Raw genomic sequence first — 16,372 nt, forward strand, 5'->3', positions numbered from 1 at the left:
GGCCCCTTTAAGGGCAGCCAGGCCGCGAGGGCCCCCTTGCTGGAGGGACGCGCGGGCGCCCCAGCGGACACCGTTTGGGCAGAGAGGGTCCCCGGGCGGGGGATGGGCGCTCCCGGGAGGCGGTCCCGACTGAGCATGCTCAGTCGAGGGTCCGACTGCGGCGCGGACTGAAGGTGCACGCCAACGCCCAGCGGAGGGAGAGAGAAGCCAGGAGTCTCCCCCCCCAAGACACCATGGAAAAGTACCAGGTGCCGAGCTGTCCCCTAGCGGGGAAGCAGGGGCAACGAGGGGTCGATGGTCAGGGGCGAGCCCAGGACCTGGATCTCCTGCCACCACTCCCGGTCCCTGGCCGGTTTAACGGTCACAGTCCCTGGAGAGGCAGCCAGGGACCAGGTCCGAACCCAGGGAGGCAAGGGACCCTTGTTATGGCCAGTGTCTGCCTCTAGCTCATAGGGGGACCTCGGGTTCCTCCAGAGGTGACCTCCTGTGTGCCCTTTGCCCCTCTGGGCCTGGGTGTTTCCCCCTCTCTGATGGATGAAGTTAAGGCCTCTTCAGTCTGAATATTTGAGGACGGCAGACATCATCCTTTTCCCCCTTGGGTCCATGTGCTTTGGACCAGGGACACTGAACTCCCTAGAACGTTCAGAATTCATAACTGGAAGCCCCCAAACTCCTGAAACACCTGGTCAGTAGTCCCTAGTGAGGGGACTTGGGTCTTTTCGTGGACCTGTAAAAATGTTTAGGACCTAAAAAAATTCACAAAACAAAAGGAAAGCTGCAAAATACAAGTGACTGTTTAACTAAAAGGCATGACATGTCAACTGTGTTAAATGTTAGATTCAGTCTGTAGAAAAGTTCATTAGGAGTTCCCTTCGCAGCTCAGCGGTTAACGAACCCATCTAGGATCCATGAGGATGTGGGTTCGATTCCTGGCCTCACTCAGTGGGTTAAGGATCCGGCGTGGCTGTGGCTGTGATGTAGGCCAGCAGCTACAGCTCCGATTAGACCCCTAGCCTGGGAACCTCCATATGCCATGGGTGTGGCCTTAAAAAAAAAAAGTTCATTAACGTGATGGAGTTCCCTGGTGGCTCATCAGGTTAAGGACCTGGCATTGTCACTGCTGTGGCTCAGATCACTGCTATGGTGCAGGTTCAGTCCCTGGCCCGGGAACCTCCACGTGTTGCAGGTTTGGCAAAAAAAAAAAAAAAAAATTCATTAATTTGAAAATAATTTGTATGTTAGATATTTCTCACTTTGTGAAGGTTCCTTTTGTTGTAGAGGGAGTCAGCCAGTGGTAAAACAAATGAGTTTCTGATGGCCAGAGATTTTGAAAAGCAAAGTTACTTTTTCAAGGAGAAATAAAGACTTGATCTAAGCCCTGGGAGCATTTTACTGTTTAATTTGTCCCTAAGAGTGCCCAGGTGTGTGCATTCTGCATAGGACATTGTCCTGAGCTGGAGTTAGGCCACCACAGGGGCTGGATTACAGAATCCTACAACTTTCCTGGACTCTGATGCCTTCCTCTGTATCCCGCCCCCTTTCCTCCATCCTCTGGCGAATATTTATCCCATCACCACCCTCACCTATCCCTTGGCCTCCCTGCAAAGAATTCTGGCACAGCAGCTGTCTCTCTGCAGGTGTGGCTCAATGCACGGGCTCTGGAGTCAGACCCCAGAGTTCCGGTCCAATCCAGGCCCTCTCAGTTATTAGCGCTGTAGCCTCAGGCAAGGACCTACCTCCAGGCGCCTCAGTTGCCTCCAGCACAAACAAGGAACTAGCAGTAGCTGTAGAGTGCACTGCTGGGACTAGGACTGCAGTGTTTGTGGTTGCATAACTTTCATGGTTGCATGCCCCGTGTGGAGGTGGATGCTGGGAGCTGGGATCGAGGGGGCTGGAGAAAGTGAAGGAACCCTCTGCCCTCTGGCTCTTGGATGCCTGCTGGTCCTTACCACAGATGGGAGAAGGGGCCTTGGGGTGGTGAGCAGAGCTTGAGAATCAGCCCCAAAGATATGGGTCCCTCGGTTTCTGCCTTCACACAGCCCCTCCGCCCCTGGGCCATTTCCTTCTTTGCCAGCCGCCAGGGGAAATTAGGAGGCTGAGCAAAGACATTTGAGGTGGGCCCAGTTAGGAAAGTGAAAAGGTGGGGACATGTCCTGAAAGCTTCCCTTTCGCTGGTAGATTTTGGACTGGCTGACTCCGGGGGCCTTGGGGACGAACCTGGTGGTGGTGGAGACGGAAACCAAAGAGAAGCATGTGATAAAGCAGGTGAGCGGCCGTGCCCGTGGCAGACACCCCCGGCCCCAAATATACACTCGTCATCCGTCCCCATGCCGGCAAAAGGCTTCCTGACGTGACAGCCGGATTCCTCTCCACCGGCGGTCACAGAGGCGAATCCAGCCGGGGGCAGATGTGTATGTGGGGGGGTGACAGGGGTCGCAATCACCTCTTTCGGTGCGATGGCGAAGAAATGCTCACTTTCACTCCCAACTACCGCCGAAACCATCCCGCTGGTTTTTGTTTATTTGTTTTGGGGGGGGGTTGCTTTTTTTTAGGACCACACCTGCGGCATATGGGCGTTCCCAGGCTAGGGGTCGAATTGGAGCTGCAGCTGCCAGCCAGCCCTGGATCCCAGACCCACTGAGCAAGGCCAGGGATCAAGCCCGCATCCTCATAGATTCTAGTCGGATTCATCTCCCCTGTGCCACAGTAGGAACTCCATCCGCCCCACTGTTTACTAAGCACATACCCCGTGCCAGCCTTCACCGTCAACCCTTCATCTCCCACAAATCAGCAAGGTGGGACCCGTGACCCCGATTTATAGCCACAGATAGGGAGCCCGGGGGCGGGGCCAGCCGGAGACTTGCTCCAGTCACACTGGTTTAAGGGCAGGACACAGACCCTGGGCCCTTCTGCCACCTCCTCACCGGGGCTGGCATAGCAGGGTGGGGTGTATCCCTGCAGGAGGACCAGCCAAGATGAACAGACAAGCTAAGGAAGAGCCTTGCTGGTGGCTGCTGCTGGAGCCCTTCTGCTCTGCCAGGCCTTCTGTTTGTGCAGCAGCTCAGCAGCTTCATCCAGGGAACAGCCAGGCCCCGAGTCCTTGCTGGCCTCCTGCTCCATTGCTGGCTGGCTGTGGGGTCGCGCTTTAGTCTCTTGGGCCAGTGGGGCAGGACAGCTAATTGCCCTTGCAATCAAGGAAACTTTTATTTATTTTTTAATTTTTGTGTTTTGTTTCAGGGTCTTTTGGGGGGGGGGGGCTGTGCTTGCAGCATGTGGAAGTTCCCAGGCCAGGGATTAAACCTGCACCACAGCAGTGACAACTGCCTGATCCTTAACCCACTGAGCCACCAGGGAACTCCATCAAGAAGCTTTTTGTAAAGTCAGCCAATCTTTCTAAACACAATGGGGGTGGGATGCAGGAAGGCGGTTGTGTATCCTTTTCGGGGCTTTTTGGTAAAAGCATTTATAAGTGTTTTTATAAGAATGGTGTTCATGGAGTTCCCGTCGTGGCTCAGTGGTTAACGAATCCAACTAGGAACCCTGAGGTTTCGGGTTCAATCCCTGGCCTTGCTCAGTGGGTTAAGGATCCGGCGTTGCCGCGAGCTGTGGTGTAGGCGGGCAGCTACAGCTCCGATTCGACCCCTAGCCTGGGAACCTCCATATGTCTCGGGAGCAGCCCAAGAAATGGCAAAAACGACAAAAAAAAAAAAAAAGAATGGTGTTCAATTTTTTCTTTCTTTCTTTTCAGGGCCACACCTGCAGCATATAGAAGTTCCCGGGCTAGGGGTGGAATTGAAGCTACAGCGGCCGACCTACACCACAGCCACAGCAGTGCAGGATCCGAGCCACATCTGCAGCCTACACCACAGCTCACGGCAATGCCGGATCCGTAATCCACTGAGCGAGGCCAGGGATTGAACCCGAATCCTCATGGATACTGGTCTGGTTCATTACCTCTGAGCCATGACAGGAACTCAGAGAATGTGGTTGAATTTGATAACGCGCTTCTTCCCACTCATTGTACTGCCAGCGTCGTTCATGCTGCTGCCTCCCCCTCCTCTCCTGGCTCTGCTGGCTGTGTGGACCCCTGCGTGATGTGCTCTGACTGATCCCCCACCTCCACCCCCAAGTCGGGGTGAGGAGCGCTTAGCTTGCTCTCAATTTTTCACTCTGTATGTGCAACTCTGATAAACCACCTTATAGTTCATTTCTTTGAGGCCCCCTGATGTCCTTGGGATAAATTCCTAGGGGTGGGTTTTCTAACTTAAGAGAGGTGATCATTGTAAGGCTTTTCAGTGTGTTTTGGCCAAAATGACTTATGCATGAGCCCCAGCACAGAAGGAAGGGCTGCACTGTTCACAGCGCCTGGGGCCCTTGCATGGATCTGGGAATCACCCACTAACAGCACTTTCACCTACGATCACTCCCGATTACAAGAGGTCTTCATTTGTGGGAGTTCCCTGGTGGCTCAGAAGGGTAAGGATCCGGGGTTGTCACTGCTGTGGCATGGCTTTGAGCCCTGGCCCAGGAACTTCCACCTGCCATGGTCATTGAAAAAAAGCAGAGTTCTCTTGTGGCACAGCCGAAACGAATCCAACTAGTATCCATGAGGATGCGGGTTCGATCCCTGGCCTCACTGTGGCTGTGGTATAGGCCGGTGGCTACAGCTCTGATTGGACCCCTAGCCTAGGACCCTCCATATGCCACCGACATGGCCCTAAAAGACAAAAGGACAAAAAAAAAAAGATGCCAGAAGTAATTTAAAAAAGAGAGAGAGAGGGAGATCCCTTTGTGACTCAGTGGTTAATGAACCCCACTAGGATCCACAAGGATGCGGGTTCAATCCCCGGCCTCACTCAGTGGGTTGGGGATTGGGCGTTGCCTTGAGCTATGGTGTAGGTTGCAGACATGGCCTGGATCCCTCGTTGCTGTGGCTGTGCTATAGGCTGGCGTCTACAGCTCTGATTTGACCCCTAGCCTGGGAAATTCCATAAGCCTCAGGAGCAGCCCCAAGAAGCAAAAAAAAAAAAAAAAGAGAGAGAGAGAGATCCTTATTTATAAATAAATCTTGTGAGCAAGAGCCCTGGGTAAGGATTTGGTAAGATGCAGTGATATCAGGTATGTGCCCAGTCTTTGCCACCGGGTATGCTGCAAACTCAAAGCTTGGTGCAGCCCTGGAGCTCCCACTGTGGCTCCGCAGAAACGAACTCAGCTAATACCCACAAGGACACGCGTTCCATCCCTGGCCTCGCTCAGTGGGTTAGGGATCCGGTGTTGCCGTGAGCTGTAGTGTCGCTCGAAGACTCAGCTCGGATCTGGCGTCTCTGCAGCTGTGGTGTAGGCTGGCGGCTGCAACGTCGACTCGACCCCTAGCCTGGGAACCTCCATGTGCCCGTGGATGCGACCCTAAAAAGACAAACCAAACAAAACCAAACCAAACAAAAAGCTGGGAGCTGCCCTGGCCACCACCCTCTCTCTGTCCCTCTCCACTGGTTCCCCGCCGTCCACATTCGGCGTCGGGCACGCTCCTCCCCGGTGGGATGAGCGATGTGGTGCTGATGCTCTGCCAGCCGGAGCAGAGCTGTTTGGCTCGGGGGGGGGGGGGGGGGGGGGGGGACACATGTTACTCTCTTCCCCACTCTTAAGATGGTCTGAAAACGGATCCTCTCAAGAGTCCTCGGAGTTGATGCTGTGCTCTCCTAAACTTACCCTTGCAGCAGGAGCAAAGATGTTCTCACTGCTCAAAGTATTTTGGGATCCCTCCCTAAGGAGCCCCTCCAGGCCCATCTGGTACCATGCGATGGGGCACAAATGAGAGGAGTCTGGCACCGCTGCTGGATATGATGGGGGGGGCGGGGGGGGGGCTGATGCTGGCGAGGGTGGTTTCCTGCGTGGTTACTGAGCTCGTGCTCCTGGGCCCCTGCAGGTGGAGTGCATCGATGAGCATCAGGCCACCAAAGCCCTGGAGGAGGTAACGTTCTGGGCGGTTCCCTCTCTAGAGGGCGTGCTGCAGGACCCACAGACTGTTCTGCCCCCTCCTGTGGAGTGGTGGGGGGAAGGAAGCCTGGCAGAGGCAGGGAGCTCAGAACCAGCTCTTTCCCGGTCCTGTGCAGCCAGAAGCCCCCCGGTCATGAGGGGAGTCTGTGCCCCAAACACGCACTTCTGAATCCAGGTACTGACCCCTTAGACGACGTGTTCTCGGAGGAGATAAGCTTGAAATGATGGCCAGGTCCCTGGGCTAATCTACCGTAACCATCTTTAGAGCTGCACCCGAGGCACGTGGACATTTCCAGGCTAGGGGGTCGAATCAGAGCTACAGCTGCCGGCCTACACCACAGCCACAGCAAAGCAGAATCCGAGCCATATCTGTGACCTACACCACAGCCCACGGCAACGCTGGATCCCCGACCCACTAAGCAAGGCCAAGGATTGAACTCACATCTTCCCAGATTCTAGTCAGATTCATTTTTGCTGCACCACAACAAGAACTCCTACCATAACCTTCTTTTAAAAGATCTTTTTCTTCAATTACAATTGAAAAATTGGGAAATAGTGAATTATTTAACAAGGAAAATGTAAACTCTTTCACATTCCTTAAATCTGCCAGTCGGGACTGACAGTAATATCCTGGTTTATGGTAACAACAAGAACAGCTGGGAGCTCCCATCGTGGCTCACTAGTTAATGAACCCGATTAGGATCCATGAGGATGTGGGTTCGATCCCTGGCTGGCCTCGCTCAGTGGGTTAAGGATCCGGCGTTGCTGTGAGCTGTGGTGTAGGTTGCAGACGCAGCTCGCAGCTCGGATCTGGCGTGGCTGTGGCTGTGGTGTAGGCTGGCAGCTACAGCTCTGATTCGACCCCTGGCCTGGGAACCTCCATGTGCCACAGGTGTGGCCCTAAAAGACAAAAGACCAGAAAAAAAGAAAAAGAACCACTGCATGCACTTCAATTTGCTGGGCAAAGGCTCTGGGTCATTTTTCTCGGTGTTTCTTGACTATCAGGAGGTTAAATGTCTATCTAACAGTCCCTCCGTTTGCTTTCTGGAATCACCAGCTTTTGAGCTTTGCCAGCGAACGGCTATTTGGTTCACACTATGTCTGATGTGCAGCCGTGGCTCCAGGCCACACTCATGAAAGAAAGACCATGGGAGGCCATCCTGCGGCCCCCACACTGTCACAGCCCCGCTCCCCTCCAGCCCCGCTGGCGACCCTCTTTCACACCCCCCCTGCCATCGTGAGCAGTTGTCCGCCTGCTCTTAGTCACTGAGGGAGCCACTCCTGCCCCCTAATTGTATTGGTTCTCCTTCTCTTGCGGGGGGGCAGGCACTGGAGGGAGGGTGGCCGGGGTTCGGCTGTGGCCCTGCTCCCCTCGGCCACAGCACCTTCTCCAGCCAACCCCCACTGTGCTTGGTTCCACTGGGCCAGGCACTCTGCCCGCATCGGCTCCCCTAGTCCTCACGACACCCCCCTGTGAGGCAGAGACCACGGCTACAGCCGTTTCCGGGTGAGGCTCGGAGGCTCGAGAGGTTGAGGAGCCTCTCCTCCGTCGCACAGCGCAGCCAGCACCTGCCAGAGACAGGACCAGGCTGGGCCATCTGGCGCCTAACCTCCAGGAGAGCTGCCCTCCCTGGGCCGGCGCCCCTGCCCTGCTGGGAGCTGGCGGCTGGCGTTTTTGCTGGGCTGTGGGACAGAGGAGCGCTAGCTGCGAAGTGGCGGGTCCCTCTTGCCGCCATGTCCCCTGCTCTGTCCGGCAGCTGATGCCGCTGTTGAAGCTCCAGCACGTCCACATCTCCGTCTACCGGGAGCTGTTCATCCTGTGGAACAGCAAGGTGGGTCCAAGCAGCCCCTGCGGGCTCAGCGGGCACTGGGGCGCTACGGGGCCCCCGCACACCCTCCTAACCCCTCGAGGGTCAATGCCGGTCCCCCTAAGCGTGGCCACCCCTGACTCAGCACTCACGGGGCCACGCGGGGCCTCCCTGGGCATCATCTCCCGCGGCCTCTGCGTGGAAGGGTTCCTTTCCCGCTTTACAGAGAAGGCAGAGAGGCCGTGCCAACCAGCTGGTGACAGCGGAGTGGGGCTCAGATCTCGGTCTGGCAGCCCCCGAGCCCTGGGCTTCACCCGGTCGGCCCCGTGACTCTTCATGTTTACAGAGCTTTGGGGGGATGGGGGGTGAGGTCATGCAAGGGGGGTGGGGGGGGTGGCAGCTGAAAGGTGAGGCCACAGTCAGGCCCCACGTAGGTGTCCCCCTCCCCCTCCGCCCACCAGCCGGGCCCTGAGGAGGGCCTTGGGAAGGAACCCTTGCCTCAGGGTCCCCAGGTGTTTTCTGGGCACCCCGTCACACTCTCAGAGAAGCCAAGAGGACATGCTTCTGCAGGAGGGAAGGCAGGGGCGGGGGGTGGGGGCAGGTCCCAGGCATGGTGGTCTGTGTGTGCAACAGCCCAGAGACCCAAGCACCTTTGGAGAAGTTCAAGGGGCTTGGTGTAGAGGGGGCGCCGGGGAGCTGCTGGGGAGCAGGGAGCAGCACTTCCATAGCCACTGTGGGAGGTGGCCCAGTGCAGGAGAGTCCGGGGCAATTGATGGCGCAGAAGCACAGGCCTGGGGCTGGGGCCAGACCTCGGCACCCAACTAAGGGCCGCGTCCCGCAGGTCTCCTCTCTCTTCCTGTGCCTGGTGATGGAGCACAGCAAGGACACCCTCCAGAATGTCATTGAGAAGAAGAGGGCGGCCAGGGCAGCCCTGGAATCCCAGGTGAGACGGGCCTTAACCCACTGAGCAGAGCCAGGGATCCAGCCCAAGTCCTCATGGATACTAGTTGGCTTTGTTATCACGTGAGCCACAGTGGGAACTCCCTATAATGTAATTTCTAGTTAACTTTAAAAAGACTGGGAATTCCCGTTGTGGCTCACTATAACAAACCTGACTGGTAACCACGAGGACACAAGTTTGATCCCTGGCCCCTCTCAGTGGGTCAAGGATCTGGCGTTGCCACGAGCTGTGGTGTAGATCACAGATGTGGCTCAGATCCCGAGTTGCTGTGGCTGTTGATGTAGGCCAGCAGCTACGATTTGACACCTAGCCTGGGAACTTCCATATGCCGTGGGTGTGGCCCTAAAGAGACCTATATATATATATAGGTCTATATATATATATATATATATATATATATATATATATATATATATATATAGTTTTTATTTAAAAGAAAAAGAAATTACACTTTAGGAGTTATGGCTTAGTAGGTTAAGAATCCGATGTTATCTCTGTGGCAGCACAGATTCGATCCCTGGCCTAGGAAATTCCATGTGCTATGGGTGTGGCCAAAAAAAAAAAAGAAGGAAATTCTATTTTAGTTTTGGTAATTTTGAGCAGTTATAGCGAGCACTTTGGGGCCGTTTGGATTAGCCTCTTTTGTGTGTGTTCAGGTCCCTGGCCCATGTAAGCAAAGGGGTTGTCTCTCTCTTCCTATTGATTCATGGGAGCTCTTTATATATGGTGGGCCTGGGGTGCACACGTATTCCCCTGGCCTGTCACTTGCAGGTCACTTTCTTGACTGTGATAGAGTTGGTCCCTCAGTGTTTCCTCTGTGCTTGGTACCCTCTGAGCCGTTAGAGAAGCCTGTCCCGCCCCAAGGTCATGACTGTATTTTTCCTCTTGCCATTTCGCTTTCTCATTCAGGTCTCCCGCCCACACCCAATGACTTTTGCCTGCTTTTGCCATGAATAACGCCTCTGTGCACTGTCTTCCCACTGGTGATGGGTTGGGGCGGGGGGAACGCATCTCCCTGCTCAACATGGGCCCCTGAGACAGGATCTGAGTGGGTTTCAGACTTTCTGTTTGTAGTTGAATCCTTGTATTTATTCATTTAACTTTTTAATTTTTATTTATTTATGTTTTTTGCTTTTCAGGTCCGCATCCGCAGCACATGGAGGTTCCCAGACTAGGGGTCAAATCAGAGCTACAGCTGCCAGCCACAGCCACAGCAACACGAGATCCGAGCTGTATCTGCGACCTACACCACAGCTCACAGCAATGCCAGATCCTTAACCCACTGAGCGAGGCCAGGGATCGAACCCTCATGGATCCTAGTCAGGTTCATTAACCACTGAGCCAGGAAGGGACCTCCCTGTAGTCGAATCCTTTCAAGCCCAACATATTGTCAGAAACCCAGTAAGGAAAGAAGATCTGATCTGGGATCAGGGAGTGTGTTGGGGTGAGGGGCAGTAGATGGTGGAGGAAGCCCAGGGTCCTGCCTTCCAGCCCCTCTCTGACACCCTGGGGGGAATGCAGGGCTCCTAGGAACGTGGTTTGAAAATCCCTGCCCTGGAAACAAGATGGATCTTGTTTCTGGTACAAAATGCTTCCAGGGTTCCCCCTGTGGCTCTGCGGTAATGGACCTGACTGGCATCCATGAGGACACAGGTTTGATCCCTGGCCTCGCTCAGTGGGTTAAGGAGCCGGCGTTGCCGTGAGCTGGGGTGTAGGTCACAGACATGGCTCGGATTTGGCGTTGCTGTGGCTGTGGCATAGGTCGGCAGCTGTAGCTCTAAGATGACCCCTAGCCTGGGAACCTCCATATGCTGTGGATGTGGCGCTAAAAAATAAAAGCAAAAAATGTTTCCAGAGTGTTCTCTGTCTGGACTCTTTTCGTTTTAGTGACATAGAGAGGCAAGCCCCAAGGAGACTTTCAGCATCTTTGATACCCAGGAGGGGTAGGGTCTGGGCAGGGCTGGGGCCCCAGGGCAGGAAAGCTGGGTCTGGAAACCTGGGCGTTGCTGGATGACGTTGCTGGATGACGGGGTGTTTCTGTCTGGAGGATCTCCGGAGGAAGAAGCCTGCAGCAGAAGCCCCTGCCCTGGCTCTGAGCTGTTGGGTGAGAACAGATTGTGACTCGGTGGCTGCTCTGGTTTTTGTTTGTTTGTTTGTTTTTAAATTTAGGGCCTTGCCTGCGACCTATGGCGGTTCCCAGGCGAGGGGTCGAATCAGAGCTACAGCTGCCTGTGTACACTACAGCCACAGCAACAGGGATCCGAGCTGCATCTGTGGCCTACACCACAGCTCACAGTAACTCTGGATCCTTAACTTCCTGAGTGGGGCCAGGGATGGAAGCCGCAACCTGATGGATACTAGTCGGGCTCATTACCGCTGAGCCACAACGGGAACTCCCCACTGGCTGCTGAGTGGCCACCAACCTGCCCAAGAGCAGCAGGAGGGAGCCCCAGCCCGGAGCCTTTGGAGCCCTAAATCCTGGCGTCTCTTGTTTTTTCCCCAGTGGGTGCAGAACATTCTGGGCCAGGTGCTGGACGCGCTGGAATACCTACACCAGCAGGACGTCATCCACAGGTGAAAACTGAGGTGTGGGGCAGGCTGCTCCAGTGTCTCCTCCAGTGGCAGCACGGGGTGGGGGGGCCACAGGCCCAAGGGAGAGACGGGGTGGGCTCAGCCCAGCTGCGAGAAGGGCAGGCCCCTTTCCAGAGCACCTCCCAGGCTTAAGGAGAGTGTCACCTCCTCCAGACCCTCCCCAAGCACAGCCGGGCAGGGCGGTTCTAAAGTGCAGAGTGAGACCCAGATAAGGCCCAGGAAGAGATTAGGCTGCCCGCCACCGACCTCGGGGCGCTCCCGGGCTGAGCGCCTGCCAGCAGGACAGAACCACGACCTGAAGTATCAGCGCCCTGTTTCAAGGAAGAGAGAAAGCTGTGGGAACCCAACGTGGGAGGAAATGCGCGAGGATCCGTGTCAATGTCCTCGGCCCTTAGGAAAGGGTGCTGAGCCAGCCCCCAAGCAAACTCAGCTGAGGGCTGGACAGACGTCGGCGCAGGGGCTGTGGACGGACGGGGTGTCTCTCTCTTTGTGGGTGGCGGGTTTTTCCCATTAGCAATAACTGAGTGTGTTTATATTTATAGGAGGTGATCTTTAAGATGCAGGCTCAGGAGTTCTTTTGCGGAGCAGTGGGTTAAGGATCTGACATTGTCACTGCTCTGGCCTGGGTTTGATCCCTGGCCCTGGAACTTCCACGTGCCGCAGGCGCGTCCGGAGGACAAAAAAATAAATAAATACATAAATAAAAGCTCAGGCATTAACTCAGGAGAGAGGAGGGGTGTGGGCTGCTGCTGCTGCGGCGGCCGTACCGGGTGTGGCGGGACTGGAGGGTTCGCAGACATGGCCCCCGCCAGCCACGGGCGGAAAGGTTGCCTCTTGGTTTCAGGAACCTCAAGCCCTCCAACATCTCCCTGGTGAGCCACGACCACTGCAAACTGCAGGACCTGAGCTCCGACGCGCTAATGACCGACGAGGCCAAGTGGAACATCCGTGCGGAAGAAGGTGGCCGGTGTCCTCCCGGCCAGGGGACGGCTGTGGCTGCAACAGTGGGGGAGGGGCCATTCAGTCGAGGGGGTCACGCCTGGAGTCCAAGGGCAGTGGCCGCTCTAGGTGCTGGAACATGGCAACATCAAACCTGACCCCCCCCCCCACCCCACGGTTTATGTGGACTCCAAAGAGACCCCCTTGCCTGGGTTGTAACTGAGCAGGGGTACCACCTTCGGGGGCATGCAGGGTCCAAAGGACCCTCAGAAAATAGTGACCATCATGGAAGGGGAAGAAAGGCTTCAGAAGGAAGGAAGGGCTGTTGCACAGACGGAGGGCTGCTGGACCCCCTGGTGAGGGCTGGATCCTCTACTGAGTCTCGAAATGACCCAGAGATGGTGGAGCGGTGAGGAGTCAGGGGAGAGAGGTTCTCCTTCCTTTGCAGAGACAGCATGGCAGGAGTTCCCATCATGGCTCAGTGGAAACGAATCTGACTACTCTCCATCAGGATGCGGGTTTGATCCCTGGCCTCACTCAGTGGGTCGGGGATGCTGCATTGCCGTGAGCTGTGGTGTAGGTCGCAGATGTGGCTTGGATCCAGTGTTGCTGTGGTGTAGGCTGGTGGCCACAGCTCTGATTCGCCCCCTATCCTGGGAACCTCCCTAAAAGAAGAAGAAAGACAAGACAACAGGGCAAAGGGAGCCGGGCTTCAAGCCTGTGGCCGCCATCGGGGATGGAGAGAGCACCTCTCCCCAGGAGAACATGAGCCCTGGGCTGGCCAGTACTGGCGGTGTGCTGTCCTTGGTAGATGGGTGGATGGGTGGGTGGGTGGACGGACGGATGGACGGGTAGGTGGGTGGCCAGGCAGATGGATGGGTGGATGGATGGGTGGGTGGACAGTGGGAGGGTAGGTGAGTGGATGGGTGGATCTGCCGGCGGTGTAGATGGCAGGGGTCCTTGGCGTCCACCCCTTTGCCCTTTGTCTGGGGATGGAGGTCCAGAGAGGGAGGGGCTGCCTGAGGCCCGTCAGGGGCCTGTCAGGGGCTCTCAGAGCTGGACTGGGGACCGTGCTCTTTTGGTTCCCTGACTGGGGCTCAGGTTTGGAAACTAGGGCAGGACAACTAGAACTTTGCCTCAGATCCTGACATTTAGGGGGCAAGACATTTAGAGAGGAAGCAAATTTTAGCCTTGTTGGCGTGCTCCTTATCTGACTATTTCTGCAGCCGCAGCCAGCGGGGGCGGGGGGGGACCCCTGCTGAGATGGGCAGCCTCGCCGGCTGGAGAGCAAATCCAAGGTTTTACTGACCAGGGCCTTCCTCCTCCACTCCCCCCTCAGCGTGCCACCTCCCCCTCAAGAAGGGGTGATGAAGGGCTCATTTTTCAAGCTGCCTGCTTCCCCAAGGAGCACCGGACTCATGCACCCCCGCTTTGCTCCTGTCCACAGACCCCCTTCAGAAGTCCTGGATGGCCCCCGAGACCCTCAACTTCTCCTTCAGCCAGAAGTCGGACGTCTGGTCCCTGGGCTGCATCATTCTCGACATGGCCAGCTGCTCCTTCATGGACGTGAGCAGCCTCCCCTCCGCCCCTCCCTGCCACAGCCCAGCCCTTCCCCACAGCCCCGGGGAGCCTGCCCTGGCGCATGCCCAGCTGCAGGAGGAGCCCCTCGTCCCCCCACCCTGCCCCCACCCTCCACACTCAGCCCTTGCTCCGTGGTGAGAATGACAATACATTCAGACGCGCCCCCACACAGGGTGACGTCATGGGCCCTGGGGTGAGAACAGGTGGGATTCCAGCCATGCATTTAGCTGCAAGCAATGGGACCCGGAGCCCACATGGGCCTTGATGCCTCTGTTCCTGCACTCCCCGGTGTGGGGCGCTGCTGAAGGCCCCCTGCACCGTGGCCACCACCTGTGGGCAGAAGGAGGAGGGACGAGTGGGGAGCCTCTTGGGAGTCCTGGTCCCCTGGCAGCAGGGAGGCCAGACTTTGGGGCAGGGAGGCTGCAGACCCTCTTGATACAGAAGAGAGAGCAGAGGAGACGGCCAGGGCTCAGCGCCTGCCATTCCCAAGAGCAATCTCCCCTGCCTCCCAGGGCCCCGCGCAAGCCCCGGGGCGCCAGAAAGTGCAGCCCTCGGTGGGCCCCGCGACTCCCCTCTTCCCCCAGGCCTCCAGGCTCGGGGTGCCCATCAGAGACAGCTGAGGCCCAGGAGCTTCTGTCTGTAGAGGGAGGGTTGATCTCCCCCACCCCTGCCAGCCCAGAGACAGCCGTTTGCTTCTCTCTCTGCTTCCACTTCTTTGTAGAGGAAGCCTGGGCGCAGGTGGCCTCTGGGTGTTCCTGACGGTGACAGCCACGTCGTCTGCCCTCTGGCCCCCGTGCCGCCGCTGCCCGAGGTCAGGCCGTCTTGGTTTAGCTGAGGAAAGGCACAAGCGGGGCTCCCCGTCTCCTCCTAGACGAGGGAAGCCATGCGTCTGCGAAAGTCCATCCGGAGTTTCCCCGACGGCCTGAGGGGTGTCCTGAAGACCATAGGGGAGAGGAAGATCCCTGATGCGAGAATCTTCGGTTCCCTTTTGCCTCTCATGCTCCAGACAGACCCCTCGGAGCGAATAACCGTCAGGTGAGCTCAGGTTCTGGGGTCGCATCTCACTCTGTCAGTCTCTCAGCATCTTTCCACTTCAATCTCTCCATGGCCGCTGGGGGTTTTAATGCCACAGTCGCTCCCCCACCTGCACCCTGTCGCTCCCAGTCAGTGGCTCCTCCAAGTTGGGCCGTCCCAAACTGTGGCCACGTCTCTCAGCCCTGGCTTAACAGGGCTGGTTCCCCATCAGGTGAAAGAGGCACAGGCCTGGGGACCAGGAAAAAATTGAGGGGGGGGGGTCCGCCACCCACAGCATGTAGAAGTTCCCCGGGCCAGGGATTGAACCCGAGACACAGCAGTGACAATGCCAGGTCCTTAACCCACTGAGCCACCAGGAAACTCTGAAAGGTTTTACTTCCAATATATTTTTTCCAGTATTTAAAAAATTACTCAGTGAATTATATTACAATTATAATTAATACACTGGATTAATTCCAATGTATTTTATTTGGTTTCTGTTTGTCGTTTTTGGCTGTGCCCATGGCATGTGGAAATTCCTGGGCCAGGGATCAAACCCATGCCACAGAAGTGATGATGCTGGATCCTTAATCCGCTGAGCCATGGAGAACTACAATTCTAATATAAAGTCAGAAGAACAAAATGAACCCATCCTGGGTTATGTTCACCTTTATAGCAACACAGCCATAGATTCAGATTTTGTGGTCTATGGGGAGTTCCCGTCATGGCTCAGTGGTTAATGAATCTGACTAGGAATGACGAGGTTGCAGGTTCGATCCTTGGCCTCGCTCCGTGGGTTAAGGATCCAGTGTTGCCGTGAGCTGTGGTTTAGGTCACAGATGTGGCTTGCATCCCGCGTTGCTACAGCCACAGCTCCGCTTGAACCCCTAGCCTGGGAACCTCCACATGCCGCACGTGTGGCCGGCCCTAGAAAAGACAAAAAGACAAAAAAAACCAAAACAACAACAGATTTTTCCGTCTATGTTATGGAGGAAGGGCCCAGGCAGGTGCAAATGCCAGGCTCAGCACCACCCCGCCCCCGCCCCTCCTACGGGGGACTTGCTGGGGCGCCCGCTGGACACACTGACGCTATGGGAGGTGCTCCAAGCGGGTTCCCAGAGAAGTGGCGGCCCAGCGGCTGCGGGCCGAGGAGGGCACAGCGCCGGGTGCAGCTCTCTGCTTCTCCCCAGGGACGTGATTGATATCACCTTCGTCAGCAACAACTTCAGGTCCTCCAGCGAGGCCATGATGCTGTACCAGCAGGCAGTACCCGCCTCCGTCATCGACATGCTGCTCGAAAGCAGTGTCGCCAGCATCCTGGGTGACGATGGGAACCCGGAGTGGGCGGGCGCCAGAGGCTGCTGTGGCCCTGGCACCCTGTTGTCCTTAGCTCAGCGGCCATTGACTCTTTACCATCCCACAGTAGCCAGTGGGTAGACCGGAGGGCTCGCCCCTCACCCTTCCCCAGCACCCCCAGCTT

The 16,372-nt window shown here is 56.5% G+C and overlaps 1 protein-coding gene across 7 annotated transcripts in view; it reads left to right on the forward strand.

The window, feature by feature from the left end:
- Positions 1-16,372, forward strand: part of STKLD1 (serine/threonine kinase like domain containing 1) — a 23,964-nt gene continuing 7,592 nt past the window's right edge. For 2 of the 7 annotated variants that reach the window (XM_047768829.1, XM_047768836.1), the window contains exons 1-10: positions 1-248; positions 2,179-2,265; positions 5,927-5,971; positions 7,755-7,829; positions 8,647-8,748; positions 11,270-11,340; positions 12,203-12,318; positions 13,745-13,863; positions 14,750-14,913; positions 16,083-16,213. In XM_047768829.1, the coding sequence (XP_047624785.1) occupies positions 234-248; positions 2,179-2,265; positions 5,927-5,971; positions 7,755-7,829; positions 8,647-8,748; positions 11,270-11,340; positions 12,203-12,318; positions 13,745-13,863; positions 14,750-14,913; positions 16,083-16,213 (925 nt within the window). In that variant the 5' untranslated portion in view covers positions 1-233. Of the gene's footprint in view, positions 249-2,178; positions 2,266-5,926; positions 5,972-7,425; positions 7,830-8,646; positions 8,749-11,269; positions 11,341-12,202; positions 12,319-13,744; positions 13,864-14,749; positions 14,914-16,082; positions 16,214-16,372 lie in introns of those variants that run through there. The other 5 variants (XM_047768831.1, XM_047768830.1, XM_047768833.1 and 2 more) reach the window with 5 other exon arrangements.

Source organism: Phacochoerus africanus, chromosome 2 (genome assembly GCF_016906955.1).
Source record: "Phacochoerus africanus isolate WHEZ1 chromosome 2, ROS_Pafr_v1, whole genome shotgun sequence".
Classification (NCBI taxonomy): Eukaryota; Metazoa; Chordata; class Mammalia; order Artiodactyla; family Suidae; genus Phacochoerus; species Phacochoerus africanus.